This window comes from Rhinopithecus bieti, unplaced genomic scaffold (assembly GCF_001698545.2).
Source record: "Rhinopithecus bieti isolate Rb0 unplaced genomic scaffold, ASM169854v2 scaffold_64314, whole genome shotgun sequence".
NCBI lineage: Eukaryota > Metazoa > Chordata > Mammalia > Primates > Cercopithecidae > Rhinopithecus > Rhinopithecus bieti.
Genome location: NW_016824620.1, coordinates 706,526 through 730,301, shown reverse-complemented (window position 1 = coordinate 730,301; position 23,776 = coordinate 706,526). Strand labels below are relative to the sequence as shown.

The following is a 23,776-nucleotide window of genomic DNA, read 5'->3' as shown; positions in this document are numbered from 1 at the left end:
AGCTAGGAGGTAGCTGCCTGTCCCACACAGGCCACCATCCACTGTGTGTCAGTATCAGGCCCTCGGCACATCCCACACCCATTTCAGCAGCATCTGGACCCCTTATGGGCTATCCCATCCCTCCTTCTCCTCTTCCATCAGACAGGAAACTAGAGGCCCCACAGGCCTAATCAAGTCCCTCTGAGAGAAGCGCCCAAGTCAGGAGTGCTCAAGGCTGGTGCTTAGGCTCCCCTGGGCCCACGCTCTGACCTCTGGGTGCTCGTGAACAATGCAAATACCTGGGCCTATTATGAATTACAGGGCTGGACTCTCCCTGGGTGGGACAAGACCCCCAGGGGATGGCGTTGGCTCCTGAGGTTGAACATGAGCCTGGTGGGTCTCAGAACCACTCACTCATCCCAATACCTGCTGATGGGCTTGCTTTCAGAAAGTAGCCCTTGCCTTTAAATGAGCTAAGTGGGGTCTTGTGTGTTATGGGCTCTTGAGACTGCCGCAGTATACTAAGGAAGACCTCCCTAATCATATGATCTAAAATCCTGGGGACCAAAGATTCCTTTCTGGCTAGCCTTTCCAGGGTGTGTTGTTCCTTAAGGAGAAAGAATCTATACTGAGGCCTGCACAGGGCATAAAAGCCAGGGTGTCCCTCGGCAGGCCCCACCTCCCAGCAGAGCCCTTCCCCTGTCACCTTTGAGAAGCAGCCTCTTGAGGCCCAGACTTCCCACCTCAGGACAACATTGGGGACGTGGTAATCAAAGCCATCCAGCCGTACATCGATAATGAAGAGTTCCAGCCAGCCGCCATTGCCAAGGTGTCCAAGGCTTGCACCTCCATCTGCCAGTGGGTGCGCGCCATGCACAAGTACCACTTCGTGGCCAAGGCTGTGGAGCCCAAGCGGGTGAGGGCTGAGTGGAGTTGGTGGGGGTATGCTCCCCTCCCCGGGGTACTTGGCGAGCTAACCCTGCGCCCTTCGCCCCACAGCAAGCCCTGCGGGAGGCCCAGGACGACCTGGGGGTGACACAGCAGATCCTGGATGAGGCAAAACAGCGCCTCCGTGAGGTGGAGGACGGCATCGCCACAATGCAGGCTAAGTACCGGGAATGCATTACCAAGAAGGATGAGCTGGAGCTGAAGTGTGAGCAGTGTGAGCAGCGGCTAGGCCGCGCTGGCAAGGTGTGCACCCTTCTCCTGCAAGGCCTGCGGGCGGGCCTGGCCCAGACAGGGGCCAGAAGGGACCAGGGCGAGGGTGGGTCTTGGGGTGGCTGTCCACACCCCCTCCCTGGCAACCCCAGGTGCTATNCCCAGGACGACCTGGGGTGACACAGCAGATCCTGGATGAGGCAAAACAGCGCCTCCGTGAGGTGGAGGACGGCATCGCCACAATGCAGGCTAAGTACCGGGAATGCATTACCAAGAAGGATGAGCTGGAGCTGAAGTGTGAGCAGTGTGAGCAGCGGCTAGGCCGCGCTGGCAAGGTGTGCACCCTTCTCCTGCAAGGCCTGCGGGCGGGCCTGGCCCAGACAGGGGCCAGAAGGGACCAGGGCGAGGGTGGGTCTTGGGGTGGCTGTCCACACCCCCTCCCTGGCAACCCCAGGTGCTATAGCGAGTAGGGTCAGCCCCAGGCCCCTAGCCCAGCCTCCCAGAGCCCACCCCACGGGGCTGCCCCTCCAGCTCATCAACGGGCTGTCGGATGAGAAGGTGCGCTGGCAGGAGGCGGTGGAGAACCTGCAGTACATGCTCAACAACATCTCTGGCGATGTCCTGGTGGCCGCTGGCTTTGTGGCCTACCTGGGCCCCTTCACGGTAAGAAGTCCCCACCTGTGTCTCTGACCAGCCTCGCCTTCCCAAAGAGACCCTTCCTCCTTGAGGCCTCGCCTCCATGACAGGCAGCCTGCAGGTGGCTCTCCCCTCACTCAGTCATTCAACAAGCACTTAGCAGGCTCCCTCTCTGAGCCAGGCACTGTAAAGCACTGGGGATACAGCAGTGTACAAAACAGCCAGAAAAGCCACCTAGTGGGAACATAGAAGAGCTCACACTTCTGCACTTGCTGCGTGCCAGGCACTGTTCTAAACATGCCATCTGTATCCCATTTAATCCTCATAGCTACCATTACAGGCAGGCATAGTTAGCATTTCACAGATGAAGGGCTGAGGTTTGCGGAGGCCAAGAAAGTCACCCAAAGTGGGAATAGAATGCAGGTATCTGGCTCCATGTCTGAGCTCAGGTCTCTGTAACTGCCAAGCACTGTGGCTTAGTGGGAGTTGGGAGGTCTCTGTGGGTGTCGTGGTGGAGTGGTCCTGAGTCTGGCATCCCCCCAGGGCCAGTACCGCACAGTGCTCTACGACAGCTGGGTCAAGCAGCTCAGGAGCCACAACGTCCCACACACCTCCGAGCCCACGCTAATCGGGACGCTGGGGAACCCTGTGAAGATCCACTCATGGCAGGTGCCCACCCCAGGGGCAGGAGTGCCCAGGCAGGGCCTGTGGTGTGGTCCAGGCTGGGCCAGGAGCCTTCTGCCTCCTTCCTACCCTGCTTTCCAGGGCCTGGCTCGGAGCTGCCTCTGCTGAACCCTCCTGTCCAGCAAGAGGGTGGTGGGTAGGAGAGGAGGAGAAAGCTGGACTGAGTGTGGCACAGCTAAATGTGGGGAGAGGGATTAGGGGTACTTTTAAGAGTGTGATGGGCCGGGCATGGTGGCTCACGCTTGTAATCCTGGCATTTTGGGAGGCCAAGGTGGGTGGATCACCTGAGGTGAGGAGTTCGAGACCAGCTTGGCCAACACGGTAAAAACCTGTCTCTACTAAAAATACAAAAATTAGCCAGGTGTGGGGGCATGAGCCTGTAATCCCAGCTACTCGGGAGGCTGAGGCAGGAGAATTGGCTTGAACCCAAGAGGTGGAGGTTGCAGTGAGCAGAGATTGTGCCACTTCACTCCAACCTGAGTGACAGAGCAAGACTGTCTCAAAACAAAAAAAAAAAAAAAAGGATTGGGTAGAGGTTGAGAAGCAGTGTCCACAGTAGGATTTAGAAGGGTTGTCTGGTCAGATGCAGTGTAATCCCAGCACTTTGGGAGGCCAAGGCAGGTGGATTGCTTGAGCCCAGAAGTTCGAGACTAGTCTGGGCAACATGGCAAAACCCTGTCTCTACTAAAAATTCAAAAATTAGCCAGGCATGGTGGTACATGCCTGTAGTCCCAGCTACTCGGGGGACTGAGATGGGAGCATCACCTGAACCCAGGAGGTGGAGGCTCCAGTGAGCCAAGATCTTGCCATTGCCAAAAAAGAAAAGAAAAGAAAAGGTTTCCTAAAGGAAGTGTCTGGGCAAGACTCCGAAGGGCAGGGAGAGTTGGCAAAGAGAGGGAACCAGGAGGCCATAGGCAGAGGCCAGGTATGGGCAGAGGTCAGGAGGGTCAGTGGGGTATGGGCTCCATGAAGATGGTCTCACCAAGCGAGCACTCAGTAGGCAAGAGGACAGAAAGGCACAGCGAAAGAGGGCCTTTCTGTCTGTGGATTTCTCTGTCCATCTGGGGCCATCAGTGTCCTTGGGCCCATGCTCTCTCAGGGGCTGTGCCATGGTTAGGTATCCAGCCCAGGAGCGGGGGAGAGGCAAGAGTCCTGGGGGTGAGGCCTTGCCCACATCGTTACCTGCCTGCAACCTCCAAGGGGATGCAGTAAGGAGAGGGAAGTCCATAGCCAAAGCACGAGGCCGGGAGATGCTGATGCCCCCAGTGACCCTGCTTGCAGGAAAGCCCTGACCCAGTCCAGTGCCTGGCTTTCCACAGATCGCTGGCCTCCCCAACGACACACTGTCAGTGGAGAACGGGGTCATCAACCAGTTTTCCCAGCGCTGGACCCACTTCATTGACCCTCAGAGCCAGGCCAACAAATGGATCAAGAACATGGTGAGCCCACCCACCAGGTACCACCACCCCACCCCAGCCAGGCATAGCAAGGGTAGTGGTGAGCAGCAGAGCCTCAGGCTGGCTGTCAGTCCCTTCAACCTCTTCTTTCACCCTTTCCTTACAGGAGAAGGACAATGGGCTTGACGTGTTCAAGTTGAGTGACCGTGACTTCCTGCGCAGCATGGAGAACGCCATCCGCTTTGGCAAGCCATGTCTCCTGGAGAACGTGGGCGAGGAGCTGGACCCGGCCCTGGAGCCCGTGCTGCTCAAGCAGGTGGGTCTGCAGTGGTGATGGCAGGGTGGCTGTAGGCCTGGACAGGGCAGTCCCCTCCCCCTGCCCCACTGGTGATGCTCAGACCACAGTACCCACCAGTCCCACCTGCCACAGACGTACAAGCAGCAGGGAAACACGGTGCTGAAGCTGGGGGACACGGTGATCCCCTACCATGAGGACTTCAGGATGTACATCACCACCAAGCTGCCCAACCCACACTACACGCCCGAGATCTCTACCAAACTCACCCTTATCAACTTCACCCTGTCACCCAGGTAAGCCCCCACCCCTGGGAACCCCCAAGCATCAGCTCTGCCTCTGCCTGCCCAGCTGCCCCTCTCCCACCCCCAGGTCGGGAGTCAGTGGGACTTTCCCCCACCCAAAATCTCCACCAGTTTCCCCCCAGGCACTCACATTCCAAGCCTTTCTAGCCCTTCCACCAGCTCCTCCTACCCACCACTGTTTCCACCTAAGAACCTTCATCCCCACCTCATCAGATCCCTGGCCAAGGTCCCCAGCCTCCATGTCTAGCACCAGCCTCACCTCCTCCAGGGACCCCTTCTCTCCTGCTGAGCCCTCACCAGGCCCTGTGCCCTCATCCTTAGAGCTGCCCCAGAGCCCTGAGTCAGGCACACTCTGGCTCCCTGAACCCAAATACCCTGCTTCTTACCCTTGCTGCCAGGAGCCCAGGCACTGTGGTTTTCACAGGCCATCCACACACAGCCCACAGCCCACAGGCCTGCTTTGTGCTAAGGCCTCCATTTCAGTGGTCAGTGTGAACCTCTCCACAAAGCAGGGGGCAAAAACACCCTGAAGGCTTGCCCTGGGTATCACAGCCCCCTCCTGCCAAGGAGGTATTGTCCTGAGACCCCAGCCATTCACACATCCAACTGCTCAGCCCCTTCTAGGATTACAGGCTTTCTTTCCCCCAAGGTCTCACTGAGAACTGGCATCTTTGAAGGCAGGCTCTGTACTAGCCCTGAAGCCTGAGATGGAGGCTAGGCCTCCTAGGACAACACTGGCAAGGATGCTAGGCTCTTGGAGCCCTAGAAGCACAGGTGGATAGGTGAGCAGGTTCACGGCTGGCCCTCTGGGGCCCACCAGGTAGTACAGACTTGGTGTCCCCTCACCCCGGCAGTGGCCTAGAGGACCAGCTACTGGGCCAGGTAGTGGCAGAGGAGCGACCCGACCTGGAGGAGGCCAAGAACCAGCTGATTATCAGTAATGCCAAGATGCGCCAGGAGCTGAAGGACATTGAGGACCAGATCCTGTACCGGCTCAGCTCCTCCGAGGGCAACCCTGTAGATGACATGGAACTCATTAAGGTGCTGGAAGCCTCCAAGATGAAAGCTGCTGAGATCCAGGTCAGCTGCTGCCTGCCCCCCAACCTGCTCCAGGCATGCCCCGGGCCTGCCCCCCACTTCTCCCTGTCTGCCCTAGGCCTGCCCCCCAAACCCTCTGCCTTCTGCTCTTTGACCCCTCCCCCCACCCACTGCACCCACAGGCCAAGGTCAGGATTGCAGAGCAGACGGAGAAGGACATCGACCTGACACGCATGGAGTACATACCCGTGGCTGTCCGCACCCAGATCCTCTTCTTCTGTGTGTCTGACCTGGCCAACGTGGACCCCATGTACCAGTACTCCCTCGAGTGGTTTCTCAACATCTTCCTCTCGGGCATTGCCAATTCAGAGAGAGCAGGTAGCACCAGCATGCCAGGCTCCTACCCTGCACAGATATGACCCATGTGGACACATTTCCACTGTGGGGCACACACAGACTCACAACTGTGTTCACTGGCATACACTCTCCTCTTAGACTCACAATACATAAGAATGCACACAGCACTTCTACCCTCCTCAGAGCCCCTTCACTGGGAACACCAAGTGCCCAAGGGGAGGCCCAGGCTGCCCCTACGGCTGCTGGGGAGACTGGCTAGGCTGGGCTGGACCCCGGGGCTCTTCCTTCCTCTCACCTCTCCACGCTGCCATCACTTCTCCACTCCACAGACAACCTGAAGAAGCGCATCTCCAACATCAACCGCTACCTGACCTACAGCCTCTACAGCAACGTCTGCCGCAGTCTCTTTGAGAAGCACAAGCTGATGTTTGCCTTCCTGCTATGTGTTCGCATCATGATGAACGAAGGCAAAATCAACCAGGTGCTGGCAGAGATGTCGAGGACAGACTGCCTGAGGGGTGGCCCTGTGGCAGGGCCTGAGAATAGGCTGGAAGGAAAGGGAAAGCCAGGCATGAGGGCACCACAAGAGCAAAGGGGCAGAGTACAGCCAGGGCTGGGCACGGTGACTCACACCTGCAATCCCAGCACTTTGGGAGACTAAGGCAGGTGGATCACTTGAGGCCAGGAGTTCAAGACCATCCTGGTCTCTACTAAAAATACAAAAATTAGCTGGGTGTGGTGGTACATGCCTGTAATCCCAGCTACTCAGGAGGCTGAGGCAGGAGGATCGCTTGAACCCAGAAGGTGGAGGTTGCAGTGGGCTGAGATCGTGCCACTACACTCCAGCCTGGAAGACAGAGCAAGACTCTGTCTCAAAATAAATAAATAAATAAAAACAGCCGGAAGACCCTGGGTTAATTGTGCTCCAACCAATGGCTCAAGGTTCAAGAAGGCCAATGCTGTGAGCACAGGCCTTCTCGAGCCTTGAGTGTGCTGGTGAGCACGAAGACTGTCACCAGGGACGGACTGTCCTGAGCCTCCCACACCTGCTTGGCCAGGAACTCACACTCTCATGAAGCCCCACGCATTTCGTGGTTCAGTGGAAAGCCCTGCCGAGACAGTGAGAGTGACAGCCACCACTGCCAGAGCCCTAACTGCGTGCCTGGCACAGGACTCTGGCCTGGGAAGCAGTCAACCTTCTGATTCTTTCTACTCCCAAATGAGAAGGCAGAGGCCCAGAGAAGTCACATCTCTTGCCCTAAGGGCACACAGTCAGGAAAAGGCAGGGTGGGAACACTAACCCAGACCTGTTTGACTACCGCCCCCAAGGGAGACTCAGTTTATTCAGGTGAGGGTGGTTGGAGAGACACTACTGGGTGGGGGTGCCCAGAGCAGGAGGAGCTGGCCAGGGCCTGGGTATGAGCCTCCTCCTGTCCCCTGCCAGAGTGAGTGGCGCTACCTCCTGTCCGGGGGCTCTATCCAGATCATGACTGAGAATCCAGCACCAGACTGGCTGTCAGACCGGGCCTGGCGAGACGTCCTAGCACTCTCGAACCTGCCAACATTTTCCTCCTTCTCTTCCGACTTCGTGAAGCACCTCTCAGAATTCCGGGTCATCTTCGACAGCCTTGAGCCCCACCGGTTAGCTGGGCTCCAGAATATGGCAGGATGAGCCCATCGAGGGGACGAGTCCCTAGGAAAGCTTGTCTGAGAGCCTTCTCTAAGGGGCCACCCAGGGTTGCCCGGCAGCTGTGGCCACATCTCCTCTGTGTCCCCAGTGCTGTATCCGTGGGATAGCCCACTCTCCCCAGCTGTACAGCCAGCCGAATCCCTGGGGCCACCAACCTCCTTCCAATAGGCTGGCTCTCAGGGAGGTGTGGGGCACTGTTGCAGGGAACCTTTGCCTGGCATCTGGGACAAGTACCTAGACCAGTTCCAGAAGCTTCTAGTCCTCCGCTGCCTGCGCAGGGATAAGGTTACCAACGCCATGCAGGACTTTGTGGCCACCAACCTGGAGCCACGCTTCATTGAGCCCCAGGCAAGTGCTGGCACCCTGGCAGGACTGGCACCTCGAGCTCGTCCCCGCCCTGGGTCCTAGGGCCCTGGCTGCATCTGGATAGACTACTTGGCCAGGCCAGGACCCCTGCTTGCTCCCTAAAGGCTCTGAGAGGTTCCAGCCCCCACCAGGAAGCCACTGGGGATCACCCTGAGAACCCCAGATCTCCCTCCCTTGCCCTGATCTCTCTGCAGCCCCAGGTGGTCTCAGCATCTCCCCCTGCCCTTGCAGACAGCCAACCTGTCAGTGGTGTTCAAAGACTCCAACTCCACCACGCCCCTCATCTTTGTGCTGTCACCTGGCACAGACCCTGCTGCCGACCTCTACAAGTTTGCCGAAGAAATGAAGTTCTCCAAAAAGCTCTCTGCCATCTCCCTGGGCCAGGGGCAGGTCAGGGCTAGGCAGGGAGGAAGGGAGTGGGCTGGAGGGTGGGCTAACTGCCCCCCTGCTCAGTGCTCCTGCCCCTGCAGGGCCCTCGGGCAGAAGCCATGATGCGCAGTTCCATAGAGAGGGGCAAGTGGGTCTTCTTCCAGAACTGCCACCTGGCACCAAGCTGGATGCCAGCCCTAGAACGCCTCATTGAGCACATCAACCCCGACAAGGTGTGTTGCTCTGTCCATCACAGACCCACTGGGGCCTCCTCTGCATCCATCAGGGACTAATGAGGCAGAAATAAGAGAATCATGCAAAGCACTCTGCCGCATGGGCTCAGCAACTGACATGTGCCACACATTGACGTCATTAATCCTCTCAATCCACCCCCACCCCCAGTTACCTGTACAAGTGGTGATGTGACTTGCCCAGGGACACCCAGCACAGACTGTGACCTGGGACTTGCCAAAGCCCTTTTTTCTTTTTTTAGATGGAGTCTCACTCTGTCACCAGGGCTGGAGTGCAGTGGTGCGATCTCGGTTCACTGCAACCTCCACCTCCCGGGTTCAAGTGATTCTTCTGCCTCAGCCTCCCGAGTAGCTAGGATTACAGGCGCCCACCACTACGTCCAGCTAATTTTTTGTGTTTTTAGTGGAGACGGGGTTTCACCATGTTGGCCAGGCTGTTCTCTGAACTCCTGACCTCGTGATTCGCCTGCCTTGGCCTCCCAAAGTGTTGGGATTACAGACGTGAGCCACTGCGCCCAGCCAGAAGCCCAATTCTTTTTTTTTTTTTTTGAGACTGAGTCTCGCTCTGTTGCCCAGGCTGGAGTGCAGTGACCGGATCCCAGCTCACTGCAAGCTCTGCCTCCTGGGTTTACGCCATTCTCCTGCCTCAGCCTCCCGAGTAGCTGGGACTACAGGCGCCCGCCACCACGCCCGGCTAAATTTTTGTATGTTTTTTAGTAGAGACGGGGTTTCACTGTGTTAGCCAGGATGGTCTCGATCTCCTGACCTTGTGATCCGCCCGTCTCGGCCTCCCAAAGTGCTGAGATTATAGACTTGAGCCACCGTGCCCGGCCCAAAAGGCCAATTCTTAACCAGTTGTCTGTGCAGCCGCGCCTGACCCACCTCAGGGTCCCTGAGCAGGAGGCAGCCTGGTGTCAGGATGGCCACCAGGTATGGATCTCAATGCTCACATGGAGCCATGGCCATCAGGTACACAGGGACTTCCGCCTCTGGCTCACCAGCCTGCCCAGCAACAAGTTCCCAGTGTCCATCCTGCAGAATGGCTCCAAGATGACCATTGAGCCGCCACGCGGTGTCAAGGCCAACCTGCTGAAGTCCTACAGTAGCCTTGGTGAAGACTTCCTCAACTCCTGCCACAAGGTGAGGCACACTTGGCGCTGACCCACCCTACCTGGCCCCTGTCCCGGCTCACCTCCCCTGCCTCCCACCTCCCCCAGGTGATGGAGTTCAAGTCTCTGTTGCTGTCTCTGTGCTTGTTCCATGGGAATGCCCTGGAGCGCCGTAAGTTTGGGCCCCTGGGCTTCAACATCCCCTATGAATTCACCGACGGAGACCTGCGCATCTGCATCAGCCAGCTCAAGATGTTCCTGGACGAATATGATGACATCCCCTACAAGGTGGGCCTGGGGCAGACTGGGGCTTGGGGGACGGGGCACTTAGGGGAGCCCTCACCCACCCACCCCATAGGTCCTCAAGTACACGGCAGGGGAGATCAATTATGGGGGCCGTGTCACTGATGACTGGGACCGGCGCTGCATCATGAACATCCTGGAGGACTTCTACAACCCTGACGTGCTCTCCCCTGAGCACAGCTACAGTGCCTCGGGCATCTACCACCAGATCCCACCCACCTACGACCTCCATGTGAGTCCAGCCCAAAGGGCTGCACAGGAGGGGCCTGCTAGGCTGGGGTTCTAGGGTACCATGAGCACCTTGGTGCTGGGTGGGAGGAGACGCAGCCCCCACCCTCCATCAGCTTTCTTTTCATCAATCAATCCATCCCACAAAGACAGCCTTGGCGAGTGAGTCAGTCCCTGCCCACTGGGGCTCGCCTCTGTGAGTGAACTCCTGGTCAGCCACTTCCTGGGTGGAATTACTCAGTGGAGGCTTGGGGCAGCTCCTCCAAGATGGTAACAAGGCCCAGACTCCACAGTCAGGGAGGGCTGCCACAGAAATGATGCTTCCCCTAAGATGTGTGGGGAGAAGCCATGAGCCAGGGCTGGATTGTGTGGGTCATCAGTGCAAAGGGCCTGCGGCAGGAAGGAGCCTGACAAATTTGGGCCACTGAATAGAGGGGCAGGGAATGGATGGCAGTAACAAGGGGGCTGGGAGGGAAGCAAGGGCCATGCCACACAGCGCCTCAGAGGCCTGGAGTCCCAAGAGCAGGGACATGCATAAGGGTTATAAGCAGGAGTGACAAGTGGGGGATATGACAAGTGGGGATGTGCTCCATTGGAGGGTAACTCTGAAGGCTGGGGTGGAGCAAGCCAGGGGCTTCCATGTTGGCCTCCTCCCTCCTAGGGCTACCTCTCCTACATCAAGAGCCTCCCACTCAATGATATGCCTGAGATCTTTGGCCTGCATGACAATGCCAACATCACCTTTGCCCAGAACGAGACATTCGCTCTCCTGGGTACCATCATCCAGCTGCAACCCAAATCATCTTCTGCAGGCGGCCGGGGCCGGGAGGAGGTGGGTGGTGTCAGAGGAAGGGGCCCAAGGGCTGGACGGGCTGGGCTCCACCATCCTGCCCACTCCCCTGTGGGAAGGAGCTCTGTGTATGTGGAATCCCACAGGGAATAAGGGGGCCAGCCTTGATCCCCCGTGTTCCTTTGCCCCTGCAGATAGTGGAGGACGTCACCCAAAACATTCTGCTCAAGGTGCCTGAGCCTATCAACTTGCAATGGGTGATGGCCAAGTACCCAGTGCTGTATGAGGAATCAATGAACACAGTGCTAGTACAAGAGGTCATTAGGTAATCACCCTGCCACACCCCCGCCCCAAGTCAGCGGCCACTGGACTGTAGAGAAATCACAACAGGAGTTACTATGGGCCAGGTGCCATGCCAAGTGCTACACCTCTAACTCAGCCATTTTTGTTGTTGAGACAGAGTCTCTGTCTGTTGCCAGGCTGGAGTGCAGTGGTGTGATCTCAGTTCACTGAAACCTCCACCTCCCGGGTTCAAGCAATTCTCCTGCCTTAGCCTCCTGAGTAGCTGGGACTACAGGTGTGCACCACCACACCCAGCTAATTTTTGTATTTTTAATAGATACGGAGTTTCACCATGTTGGCCAGGATGGTCTCGATCTCCTGACCTCATGATCCACCTGCCTCGGCCTCCCAAAGTGCTGGGATTACAGGCGTTAGCCACCGCACCCAGCCAACTCAGCCATATTTTTATTATTCACATTTTGTAGACGAGTAAACTGTGGCCCCAAAATATCCAGTAAGCTATCCAAGTCCAAGTTCACACATTTGCTAAGGGCCAGAGCTGGGATTTGTACCCAGGCCACCTGACCCAGTTCTCTGCTCTTAGTCTCTCTCTGTATTTTGCCATTGCTTTTCAGTCTGTGGCCTTGAGCTGGGGAGCATAGCTACTGCCACGCAACCCCAGACCACTACTTATTCTCTTGCCACTGGCCTCACAGGTACAATCGGCTGCTGCAGGTGATCACACAGACACTGCAAGACCTACTCAAGGCACTCAAAGGGCTGGTGGTGATGTCCTCACAGCTGGAGCTGATGGCTGCCAGCCTGTACAACAATACTGTGCCTCAGCTCTGGAGTGCCAAGGCCTACCCATCGCTCAAGCCTCTGTCCTCATGGGTCATGGACCTGCTGCAACGCCTGGACTTCCTGCAGGCCTGGATCCAAGGTGGCATCCCAGCTGTCTTCTGGATCAGTGGCTTCTTCTTCCCCCAGGCTTTCTTAACAGGCACTCTGCAGAATTTTGCCCGCAAATTTGTCATCTCCATCGACACCATCTCCTTTGATTTCAAGGTCTGGGCACAGTCAGGGGCCAGGTCAGGTGACAGGCTAGTACAGCCCAAGGAGGAGAGGCTCTGAGGCCATGGTTGGTTGGCAGTTGGGGGCTCCCTAAGCCAGGGCATGGAAAGACCCAAGCCAGAAGAGGCCATGAGTCCCAGGAACGGGTCTGGCCTGGGTCCATCAGAAATCCACAGGCCCCGGGCTAAAGTGGTAGGTACATGATGATGGGCAGGCAGGCAGCATTAGGCAGCTCTCAGAAGGGAGTTTTGTGCCTCCTAACCCAGATTCTGGGTATTGTTGTGTGTGTGGGGTGTGTCTGTGTCTCCCCACAGGTGATGCTTGAGGCACCATCGGAGTTAACACAAAGACCCCAAGTAGGATGCTATATCCATGGATTATTCCTGGAAGGTGCCCGCTGGGATCCAGAGGCCTTCCAGCTGGCCGAGTCTCAGCCCAAGGAGCTGTACACAGAGATGGCCGTTATCTGGCTCTTGCCAACACCCAACCGCATGGCTCAGGACCAGGACTTTTACCTGTGCCCCATCTACAAGACACTGACTCGTGCTGGTATGAGGCCTGGGGCGGGAGCCTACACTATGGGGCGGGGGGGGGGGGGGGGGGCGGAGCACCGGGGGGGGGGGGGGGGGGGGGGGGGACCCTGGACTAACCCAGCCCGGCCCAGCCCAAGCCAGTCAGACTGATCCAGGTTAGCTGAACAAGGAAGGACAACAGAGATTTGGGCCAGGCCAGCAAGCAGCAGGGAGGTTAATGCCCAAGGCCTGCCATCTGGCTGTGGGGAGCACCCCTGAGCTCCTATCCTGCACGCCTCCCTCAGCAGGCCCACCTTGGGCCCCAAGAGCCTACAAGCCCCAGCCTGTCATTGGGAGTTCAGAGGGGTAACTGAGGCCCAGAGCAGGAACTTGTCTGGACTGGGTCCATCGGAGAATGAAAAGTGGCATCAACTCTGCCATCCCTATCTTCAGTCCCCAATACAGTAACCCTGGGCAGGCTTGAACCCTGGCCAGACCCCCTCACCAGGCAGGAAACTTTCCTCTTGGGTCAGGGACCCCTCCCTGTCCTCAGCTTAGCCTGCCCACTGCCCTGCCCCTATGCTATCCCTGCTCTAGTAGTAATAGGGCATGACCTAACCCGTCCCTCTTGCCCATTCCAGGAACACTATCAACCACAGGACACTCCACCAACTATGTCATTGCTGTGGAGATCCCCACCCATCAGCCCCAGCGACACTGGATAAAGCGTGGTGTGGCCCTCATCTGTGCCCTGGACTACTAGACTCAGACAGAAGGGCTGAGGCCATTAAAGCTGAATTTCTAAGCAGTCCAGCTGTGCCTTAGCTGCTTGCATGAGGACCCGTCTGCAGGACTCATTGCCAGGGGGGTGGTGAGGGGCTGCAGCAGCCTCAGCAGACGATGCAGTTGGCAGAGAGCGAGACAGAGGTGGCAGCTTTGACCTGCTTTACCTGTCCAAACGCAACAAGGAAGAGATGCCCAGCGTCCTCCCAGGGAGAACACACCAGGCAAGATTAGAGGCAGCCCTGCCTCTTTGACCCAAAGTCCCAGCACCTCTCCAGGTTGCAAAGCCACAGATTTGGTGAAAGCCATGGCCCTCTCCCCAGGAAGTACACCCTGTCTACAGTCCACCTGAAGCCCCTCCTCAGCTCAGGTCCTAAATCCCAGGCCTAGGATCCCAAGGATCCCTGGCCCGACAGTTGGACACTCAAGGATCATATACTTCTTACCTTTCTGGTCCCAGGGCCCTGAGCCCACGAGGTCTAGTAAGGTCCCTGCTCCCACCACACACGTATAGCCCAGCCTCCACATCTCAGGCCAGCAACCACAGGAGGGTTCATTTCTCAGGAGATTCTTAGGAGAGTTTTATTCATTCATTGATCCAGTATTTACAGGGGCTAGAGGGGTCAGGCTGTGCTCAGCCCAGAGGCAGCTGCCACAACACTTGCCAGCACCCCCCACTCAGTCACTATGTACAGATAAAGGGGCCTGCTTGGATCACCTTTTTCAAAACCATCTGGCAGAGGCCATGGGGCTGTGTTGGGGCCTGGGCTCCAGAGGCACTGCTGGGCCCATTACCCCTTGACATCAGGCCCTCTGGAACACAGGGGCTCCAACTGGTTGTCTTGATCCTGCTGTCCCCACCCTGAGTGCCTTGCAGAAGCTGAGGAAGCTGGAGTAGCAGGGAGAGCTGAATGGTGCCAGCTTCCTATAAGCAACCCTGTCTCTGCTACCCCTGAGAGGGAGACATGGTAATACTGAGGGGCTGGACAGAAGCCCAAGCTCCAGGGACAGAGACCTAGAACCCAATTTAGGCCCATAGCTAGGGCCACAACACTGAAGGCGAAGAGCCCCAGAACCTTGCTGTGGAGAGCAGTCTTGAACAGCCTGGCTAGAACAAGGAAGACAGTTCACAGGCCACTGAACAGTTCCCACATGCTCTGCTCAGGCCATGGGATCCCAGCAGCCTGCTCACCCCAACCCCATTGGGACACCCTACTCCCAACCCAGCCCAGTGCTGGGTCCCTGAGTTTGGCACTCTCCTAAGAGGAATGAAGAGAGAAGGCCTGGCTTCCTCACAACAGGGACAGGCTGGTGGCTGGGGCTAGAGCAGCAGGGCCCAAGGCCCACCCAGGCCCCCAGCTGGGACCCTGTAGTTGGGACCCTGGCATGATACAAGGACCTGGGCCCACCAGGACAGCTCCTAGGAGAGAAAGCATAGTCAGTAGGAACCTATGTCAACATGGTGGTATGCTGGGTTGGAGCCCAGAAAAATAGATGTCTCTGATAGGTAAAATATATATTCTGCTGCCCAGGCAGAAGGGCCAGGTCCTGCTGCTCCACAGCCGGCTGTGGAGGAAGCTGCAGTACCTGGCTGTGCCCCAACTCCAGATGCTGCCTCCTGAGCACTGAGGCTGATCTGCCCTGTGGCAGGCCTCAGGGCACGATGGAAGGAATATGGCCTGGTTCCTCCCATTCCCAGGGCCTGGACTCTCTGGCTGGGACTATTCAGTAATACTGGGAAAAGGGGAAGTGGGGCAGGGAAGGACCCTGGTGAGGGCCACACGGCAAGAGTGGGCTGCAAAGTCAGGGCCAGCAGTCCTCACTGGCGCTTGGCCTTATAGGGGCGAGAGCGTTTCCGCCGGTCAGGCTTCCGCTGCTTGTGGAGCCGGCCGATGCTGACCCCTTGGCGCCGCCGCACGGAGATGTTCTGCTCCACTAGGTTGGCCAGCATGCCTGTGGAGAGGCAGAGACCCTTGAGCAGGTGCTGGCTGCCTCAGGCCAGGAGCTAAGGCTCTCATGGCCCTCTCTGTGCCCCAAGGTCTGCTCAAGCCTCAGGAGAGGCCAGGGGAGGGGAGCTGAACGACATGGCCCTCAGCAGGGCATTCCAGTTAAGCCAGCAGCACATCGCCTCACCTTCCTGAGCCAGCATGGAGATAAAGGTGCAGATGAATTCATCGTAGTTGTGGGTCCTTCTCTGGTCATCAATCTGTAGGAGAGGAGAAGGCTGAGAGCACTGGAGCCAATCTTGCCAGAGCAGCCACCAGCGGACCTTGGGAGAGGCCAGATCAGGCAACTGGAGAGATCACCCACCTTGAACTTCTTCCTCTTCTCTACCTCTTCCTTGAGGCACGCCTCATAGTTTGCAATCTCAGCCTCCACACACTTTAGCAGTGCCAGCAGCTCCTGCCAAAACCCAGCATTGCACCTCTGATGGGGGCTGGCCAGCAACAAAGCCCCACGAGCAATAGGCAGCTAGAGGCAAGGATGAGCAGCAAGTCCATGCCTACAGAGGCCCCTGCCACCACCCAACCCAGAAAGTCTTCCTGGCACATGGCTCCAGCCAATCTTCACACCAAAGTTCCCATCAAGAACTTGGCACCTGGGCAGGAGGAGCTCAGGCCCTACCCTCCGCCAGGATTAAAGGAGAAAGCCACAAAGGAGGCTCACCTTGGGTGAGTACTTCTCCCCACTCAAGGGCTCACCAGGCCTCACCAGCCCTGTCTTCTCTCTGCTGTCCGTGGCTTCCACGACCTCCTTCTCCACTGGGCTGCTGGACCCCTGGCTGCCTTGGATTGGTCTGATGGAGGGCGAGGAACCCTTCCCACTCTCTGGGAAGAAAAGTCACAAGAAAATCATTAGAATGCAGGACACTTTGTGGTCACTTGGCCACTTCCCTCCTCCCTCCTGGGTGCACCAAGTGGTCAGTGAGCCAGTCCAAGGCCTACCTGTCAGCGCCAGGGGACTCAGCACCCCATCCTCAGCCAGGTGCAGCAGGCCTGTGCTGATGACAGGACCCAGATCGCGGACAGCACGGTTGTAGCGTATGCAGTCAACACGCAGCAGGCTGTCATCCTCTCCAAAAAGCACCTTAGAGATGTGGGAGGTGACAGGGCTGGAGGGCCGTGTGGGGTTGGCCGAGCGGATGGGTGAGCGCAGTGGCGAGTTGAAAGCGCTGCCGATCTCAGAGGCCGTGTCCGTACTCTCATTGCTGGGGGTGGGCGAGGGCTGCGAGTGTGTGGGCACTGCCACAGCCGGACTCCCAGCCCCGCTGCCAGTCTTGATGGACAGAGGAATTGAGAGGTCCTTCTGGGACTCTTTGAGCTTCTCAGCCAAGACGTTGATGGTGTTGGGCTGCAGCACTGACAGTTGCCCATCAGCAGAACCGCTCAATGCCCCTGGCTTCCCTGTTCCCTTCCGCTTATACCTGTGGGGCCGGAGAAGATGTGAAGCAAGGGAACGGGCCAGGTGACCATACCCAGCAGTACCCAGAATGGCTTAAACACATCCTGACCTCCAGGGGCTGACCCTAAAACTCCTTATACTTGGTCTAAGCAGCTTGAACTAGCCTTGCTAAGCCTGGCATCAAGTTCTGTCAGCTGCAGCCAAGTGTCCTCAAAAGATACCTCCTCTATTCCAGCCATCTCACTTCTGGCCTTTTGCCAATGCCCTGTGTTCCAGCAAAGCTGCCTCCCCACCACCCACATATCCATCCCTGCCCCAACCAATCCTTCAAGGCCTGGCTAAAAGGCTACTTCCAATAGGACATGATCTATGCTTATATGCTTACCCCCCCGTCCACCAAAAACTTCCTGGAGACTTGGGGTCAGCCCCATCATGCCAGCCTCCCCCAGGGCCCCAAACTTCGCAGGTACTCAACATTATTTGCTGCAGGGCATTCTCAGACACAGACTGAGATATTCAAAATGCGATCTGAAGCACCCAGAGCCTGGTAGCCTTAGAAAGCTGGGGCTGACCTAATGGCAGAGTTGGTATTCTGCACGTCATCCTCCTCGTCATCCTCATAGTCATCCTCATCATCTGAGTACTGCTGGGGTGGGCGGACTGGAACTCGGCTGCGGCCCACACCGGCCGCCAGGTCTTCTTCCTCCTGGGACAAAGACCAGGGCAGTTACAAACAAGCGCTGCTCAGCCCAGGCTGAGCCTAGACACTCACAGCCAGAGAGAAAGCCAAACATGGTTTTCCAGACTGAGTCAGCGGAACCCCTCCAGGTGTTCCATGGCCTGTCCTTGGCTTGTGGGGAGGCTGCCACCCACTTACACTGCATAGAAACCCACGGAGGGGTTCTAAGAGAAACAGAGTGCCCTGAAACACAAGCCTTTATTTTGCCAGTAAAACCCAACCCATAAAGTTGTACCAAGGAGCGTGACCTAAACATTTAATCCCACAGCCACGTAACTAGATTAAATTCAAAGGAGCTCTCCCTGCCTCCCTAAGCCCCTGCTGTTGTGGGGCCTTTTTGTATCAGGCAGAGGAACCTAGCAACCCAGGCCCAGGCAGCTTGACCCAGCCATGCCAAGGGTGAACACCAAGGAACCACATGGGAAAATTGCCTGTTGCAGCCTCTCAAGAGAATCAAGTAGAGAATCCTGCAAGGGTGCTCCCAGCTTACCTGCATGGGGGACTTGGCATAGTTGTGATTGTCTAGAAAGGCTGGCAGCCGCTGGACAATGGGAGTGGGGTTGGGGGGAACACCGTTGAGGCTACTGCCTGGAGGCTTCACCACCAGCTTGGGTTTGCTGGGAGGGCTATGGGATGGGGCTTGTGCACATGAACCAGCCGCCTCCTCTGCACCATCTGAGACAGGGCAAGAACACAGGCAGGACTTCCGGTAGGATCTCCAAGAAAAGCTCACAGTCTCCCCAGCCCTGTGGAACAGCACTTCCCAGGGAAGAACAGCCGAGCCAGCCAGTGGAATGGAAGTCAGCAAGCTCTAAGTCATGATCCCGCAACGAGACAGGGAAAAGAATGAGATGGGAAAAAAAAAAAGAGGCAGAAAAAAAAAATGCCTCTAGAGAAAACTAGAAAGGGAGTGTACATTACAGAGAAGGGCCCAGGGGCCTGTGGTAATAGCAGCCCTTTACAGGTGCCTTTTTTTTTTTTGAGACGGAGTCTCGCTCTGTTGCCCAGGCTGAAGTGCAGTGGCCAGATCTCAGCGCACTGCAAGCTCCACCTCCCGGGTTTACGCCATTCTCCTGCCTCAGCCTCCCGAGTAGCTGGAACTACAGGCGCCCGCCACCTCGCCCGGCTAGTTTTTTGTATTTTTTAGTAGAGACGGGGTTTCACCATGTTAGCCAGGATGGTCTCAATCTCCTGACCTTGTGATCCGCCCATCTCGGCCTCCCAAAGTGCTGGGATTACAGGCTTGAGCCACCGCGCCCAGCCTACAGGTGCCTTTCTTTAGGGAAGGACTGCTCTCCCTCTACCTTCTGCCAGGGGAAAAACACTGCCCAAGGACATCCCCAGAAAAAGACTTGCCCGGCTTAGGCCTCCCAGGTCAGACATTAGGGGGTGGCTCTGAGGCCCACAAGAGGTCCCAAACTCCCCAGTACCTGTGGGGGTGCCCTCAGTGGCTCTGTTTGCTTCCAGCACCAGCGGGGACTTGTTGCTGGCTGACTTGGACTCCTCAGGCAGCTGTGACTCTTGAGACTTGTGGGTCTGAATCAGCTCCGGCTGTGTTACTCTTATCAGCTAACAACAGAATCCAAGGCTCAGAGGAGGAAGGGTAGACCCAGGCTTCTACCTTAAACAGCTAAGGGCTGAGGACCTAAAAGAATAATGGCCTTGGCTCCACCCATTCACTCACAGGGAAATAAAACACCCAAATGCAAACTTCCTTTTAGAAGCTATTCTCCCTCCCCACTCCAAGTCCCACCTTTCCCACAAGGGGAGCAAAGAAAAGATGTGTTTAGCTGAAGCCCAGATCTACAAAAGAGTGTGTTCGGGAATCAGAGACAAATGTTGTGGGGGAAGGGAGGAGGAATGCAGGGAGGGTTGGGCTGGGCAGGGGCCAGGGAGAAAGGGCACCTACCTGCTGCAGAGCCTCTAGTACTGTCTGACGGTTCACCTTCAGCACATGCAGCCTGGCCTCATACTTGATCCTGCGATCGGGCACCACTGCCATCAGGTTGAAGCGGATGTCGTGGTAGGGCTCCCTGCAGTCACAGCCGCAGCCGTGAGAGCAGCTCCTGCCCCGGCCCCGCCATCAGGTTGAGGCAGATATCCTGGCAGGGCTCCCTGCAGTCACACCTGCAGCTGTAGGTATTGGCCCCACCCCAACAGGCAGGCAGCGACTAGCCATACACGCCAGGCACCTGAGCTGGTACCTTCCAACAAGCTGTATGAGGGGCCTATCAGGAAGTGAACTAGCAGACCTGGGCCGCCTAAGGCTCCACCAAGGCCTGCCCCTCCCCCAGCCCACCGAGGAGCAGGCCACAGGCAGCCCAGGCAGGAAATAGGACAAAGAGTTGAGAGCCCATGATCTAAGCCTGATCTTGCCAGATTCACCATATGGCCTTGCAATTTACAAATCACCTGGATACTCTCTGTCCCTCCCAAAGTAGGTACAGCTCCAGAGGGTAGAACAGGGCAGTTGCAGGGCCCTTACCCTGCAGTGGCGAGGCCAATACGCTCCATGATGACCCGCCGGGCTTTGTCTGTCCACTCCTCATCCTCCCCCCAGGGCCCTAGTGGAGACCAAGACAAGGAATCAGCGAGAAGGAAACCCTGAGTTTGGGCAGGCCAGCAGTGGGAAGGAAGACACGGAAGAGCAGTTGAGCCACGGAGTCAGGAGCTAGTCAGGCAATATGGTGCAGGGTGAAACCCCAGGCAGGGCCAGGTGTCGGTACCCACAACCCCTGCCACTGGGTCCCACATACCAGAGGGCCCTAAGCCCCAGCTCCCTAGGAGGTAGGCAGAGACACCCAACGGGCCTCCAGCTCAGGGTGCCTACCATGGTCAATGGGGTAGACCTTCAGCCCATCCAGCTCAAAGAGCCGGCCTGTGATAGGCACATAGCTGACAAAGTGGAACGCCTCCATGGTCCGCACTGCACTAAGGCCATTCTGCTTCTCAGGGAGGTGGCGTGGCTCGGGCCTGGGGAAGGACAGAGTCAAGGCCCAAAAAATGATACTCCCCCTACTCGCACCCCACATCAGCTCCCACAGCTCCCACACACCTGGCATGGCTATTATGTGCCTTGGCCAACTCCGGGGCATTGCCAATCGCATATCCTTTGCTCTACGGGGAAGAAAATAAGGCTGTATCAGAATAATTTCTCCTCAGGTAGGACTATGGTTGGAAGGCAAAGCTTCAGAGAGCAGCCTGGAGGCATTCCAGATGAACTTTCTTAAAAGGTTTCTCGGGGCAGAAAAGAGCTCTGGAGTCCCAAAGAGATGGACTGTGCTGGCCTTGTATGGTAATTCGTGGATACTAGGAAGCAACATGGCCTGAGAGGAAAAGTCCTGACAGAGAAGGTTCTGACATGGTGTGACTTAAGGAAAGTCTCCTCCTTCCCTAAGCCTGTCTCTTTCCCCACAACTGTACCTAAAAACAATGGCCTTACACAATTTATTTAAGAGTCTAATGTAATATAAACGATCATTTGAAAAGGAAACAAAAAGAAACAGCCTAATAGTACCCAGTATCATGTGGTAGTATTCCCAGTGGCCCTCAGGGTCAGATGTGCCCAGTTGGCTGTGAGCCAGGATGAAGGCACTACAGCCTACCTCAGGACTGAAGCCCTTGGTGAAGTCCTTCATGCGACTCAGGGTGGGTCCCAGGTCCACGTTGCTGCAGTTCAGGAGCACGCTCAGCAAGGCATGAGTGGCACAAGAGTTGGGTATCAGCTGTGAAATCAAGAATAGTCACCCATACACAGTACCCCTCACTGCAAGCCACAAGCCCATATACATCAAGAATGGGGATCCAAAGCAGGTCAGTCATATCTGGACAACTCCCCTTCTCAGCTCTCTTCATCTTTGCCTAATGTTTATTTATTTAACAAGCACCTACCAAATACGCACTGGGTATCTGAGGACACAGAGAGTGGACTCACATACCCCCCTACTCTGAAGCTGTTCCCTTTAATGAATTAGAGCTCAGTTCCTTCTGCAAGGGTTTCTGTAGCCACCGCCCCTAGAATCTGCCTATCTCCTCCTCCTGTCTTCCTCTATTTCCACTTCCCAAGCAAAAAAATGGCAGCATCCCAACCTCCAAACAAAACACAGAGTCCAGCAGACCTGGTGGGCAAAGAACATGTTATTCACAATATCATCATCAATCACGGACGTATCATCCACCAAGGTAGAGACCTTTCGCCGGGACCGGCGCTCTTCGATCCATTTGAACAGGAAGATAAATCCATATACAGGGCTGGGGGAAGTAAGCAGCAGAGCCAAATCAGCCAAAGGGGAGAAGGCAATCAGCATTCCCTTATTTCTCTCACTAAGTCTTTGCACTGCGTCATCACTCAGGTGTCCTTGCTGTGATCCCACCTCTCCCCTGGCTTCTTCCCAATACTGTGTCTGAAGTGGCCTTGTGCTCTCATACACCAAAGGCCCGCCACAGGCAGAGCTAAGCATAAGCTTCTAGCTGTGATGCTCCGGGAGTCCACCCAGTCTCCTTATGAAGTCTATGGTTCTGGGTAAGAGAAGAAAAGCTGGAACTGAGGGTCAAGGATGGGACAGGGTAAGAATACAAAGTAAGACAAGAACAAAAACTCTGATGAGGAACTGAGGCACTAATTCTCACTTGTGGGCCCCAATGAAGTCAGGAAAGCAAATGAACACCTACACCAGTCTCTTTTGTTCCAGGAAATTAAAGCAGACTTCTTGGTTCAGTCACTGTTGCTACTGTTGCTACTCTCTTACACCTCTATTCTGCAGGCCCACTGGGACAAGATCCTAAGTGTGGGCACCCAGGAGGGACCTTGTCACCCCAACCAATCAATACAGAATGACTTTGTGTCAGGATTAAAGCCAGACACACATGGACACACTGAAATTAATACATTACACAACCGCACAAAAAGCACTGCGTGCCCTGGGTCTTCCTGCTGCAAGGCCAAGAAAGCAGCTGAACTAAAGGATGGTTAGGGGTGGGGAGGGGGCTGCTACAAAAAAAGGGAAGCGCTAAGGAAAGATTGGGAGAAAAGAACGTATCAGTTTGATCAGGAGGCGGGCACACAGAGAGCAAGGCTGCTTCTTTATGTCAGATTTTATAACGTAGGGTTCCTGGCACTGCCTTCCCTAAGGGGCCCTGTTCTCTGGGACCTTCGCCAGCACTCTGGGTGTAAGGGGCAGCCCTGGTGTACAGCCACTTACCCCTGGCATTTGCTCTGAAGGTCGTATATCTCCTCCACTTGCACCCCTTTGACACCTGCGATGAGGAAAGGAAAGCAGTAGGGAAGGACAGACCCTGGTGAGTGAGGGCGCAGGGGTGGGCCCCCACAGCCCCGGTCAGGCAGGCAGAAGAGGCTCTTACCGAAATCTTCCACCAGCAGGGTGAAGAGGCCTGGGTGGGGCGACAAGAGCGGGTGATGGTCAGGCAGGCGCGTCCCGGGCCCATCCGGCCTCCCCAGCCCCTGGCCCTCCCGGTCCCCTCCTCACCCGGGTCGCTCTCCAGCTCCAGCCAGCCCTTATTCATCTTCCCGCGGGGCGGCCCCTCAGCGCCATGTCCAGGCCCTCCCGCCCCACCGCTGCCCCCAACGGGAGCCCCCACTGCCCCCGGGGCCCCTCGGCCCCACACACAGACAACGGGCCCAGCCGCGTCACCCGCCCGCGCCGGCGGCACGACGTCACCAAGGCGCGACGGCTCTGCTCCGTCTCAGGGCTCGTCTCCCGCCGGCCGGACTTAAGACGCGGGCACGCGCTCGAAAGCGAACGCGCACGCGCGGAGGGACGGGGGCGAAGGAGGGGCGGGGCGAGGCGGGCCAGGGGAAGGGGGGCCGGGCGATCCTGAGCGCTGAGGCTCGAGAGGAAGGGCGGGACCGGCGAGGGCAAGGGGCGGGGCTGGGCAGTACTAGGCCCCGGTGGTGGGAGAGGATGGGAGAGGGCGGGCGAGGGGAAAAGGCGGGGCCGGGAAGTGCTGGGCGCGGGTGGTGCGAGAGGAGGGGCGGGGCAGGCTAGGGAAAAAGGCGGGGATGGGCGGGG

The 23,776-nt window shown here is 57.0% G+C and overlaps 2 protein-coding genes across 6 annotated transcripts in view; one reads left to right on the top strand and one right to left on the bottom strand.

The window, feature by feature from the left end:
- Positions 1-13,636, top strand: part of DNAH1 (dynein axonemal heavy chain 1) — an 87,805-nt gene extending 74,169 nt beyond the window's left edge. The window contains exons 58-79 of the mRNA XM_017862462.1: positions 728-895; positions 979-1,170; positions 1,669-1,800; positions 2,317-2,442; positions 3,777-3,896; positions 4,021-4,170; positions 4,285-4,445; positions 5,309-5,534; positions 5,675-5,870; positions 6,179-6,330; positions 7,294-7,490; positions 7,743-7,887; positions 8,137-8,295; positions 8,376-8,507; positions 9,495-9,665; positions 9,743-9,922; positions 9,993-10,169; positions 10,827-10,997; positions 11,150-11,280; positions 11,954-12,305; positions 12,626-12,860; positions 13,465-13,636. Of these exons, the coding sequence (XP_017717951.1) occupies positions 728-895; positions 979-1,170; positions 1,669-1,800; positions 2,317-2,442; positions 3,777-3,896; positions 4,021-4,170; positions 4,285-4,445; positions 5,309-5,534; positions 5,675-5,870; positions 6,179-6,330; positions 7,294-7,490; positions 7,743-7,887; positions 8,137-8,295; positions 8,376-8,507; positions 9,495-9,665; positions 9,743-9,922; positions 9,993-10,169; positions 10,827-10,997; positions 11,150-11,280; positions 11,954-12,305; positions 12,626-12,860; positions 13,465-13,586 (3,795 nt within the window). The 3' untranslated portion in view covers positions 13,587-13,636. The remainder of the gene's footprint in view (positions 1-727; positions 896-978; positions 1,171-1,668; positions 1,801-2,316; positions 2,443-3,776; positions 3,897-4,020; positions 4,171-4,284; positions 4,446-5,308; positions 5,535-5,674; positions 5,871-6,178; positions 6,331-7,293; positions 7,491-7,742; positions 7,888-8,136; positions 8,296-8,375; positions 8,508-9,494; positions 9,666-9,742; positions 9,923-9,992; positions 10,170-10,826; positions 10,998-11,149; positions 11,281-11,953; positions 12,306-12,625; positions 12,861-13,464) is intronic.
- A 525-nt stretch (positions 13,637-14,161) lies between these two features.
- BAP1 (BRCA1 associated deubiquitinase 1) lies at positions 14,162-23,511 on the bottom strand. Of its 5 annotated transcripts, none has more exons than XM_017862465.1 (17): positions 23,234-23,493; positions 23,109-23,138; positions 22,949-23,003; positions 21,866-21,998; positions 21,353-21,472; positions 20,803-20,864; positions 20,578-20,720; positions 20,233-20,311; positions 19,657-19,780; positions 19,178-19,316; positions 18,238-18,422; positions 17,581-17,714; positions 16,552-17,030; positions 16,274-16,434; positions 15,917-16,009; positions 15,740-15,812; positions 14,162-15,559 (listed from the first exon to the last, which is right to left on the bottom strand). In XM_017862465.1, exons 1-17 carry the CDS (start codon positions 23,268-23,270, stop codon positions 15,426-15,428), a joined length of 2,181 nt encoding a protein of 726 aa, XP_017717954.1. In that variant the 5' UTR covers positions 23,271-23,493; the 3' UTR covers positions 14,162-15,425. The 5 variants fall into 5 exon arrangements, with proteins under 5 accessions (XP_017717954.1, XP_017717953.1, XP_017717952.1 ...); XM_017862464.1 differs by having other exon boundaries at positions 14,163-15,559; positions 15,917-16,078; positions 19,657-19,726; positions 23,234-23,511; XM_017862463.1 differs by having other exon boundaries at positions 14,163-15,559; positions 15,917-16,078; positions 23,234-23,503.
- Positions 23,512-23,776: the final 265 nt, after the last annotated feature.

What these genes read in the sequence shown, in the direction of transcription:
- BAP1 (XM_017862463.1), bottom strand. Translation starts at nt 23,270, where the DNA reads ATGAATAAGGGCTGGCTGGAGCTGGAGAGCGACCCGG. An exon ending in CTTCAGAGCAAATGCCAGGG is followed by an intron (nt 21,999 to 22,948) that starts GTAAGTGGCTGT and finishes TACTTCCCCCAG; the next exon opens with CCCTGTATATGGATTTATCT. An exon ending in CCAAGGGCTTCAGTCCTGAG is followed by an intron (nt 20,865 to 21,352) that starts GTAGGCTGTAGT and finishes TCTTCCCCGTAG; the next exon opens with AGCAAAGGATATGCGATTGG.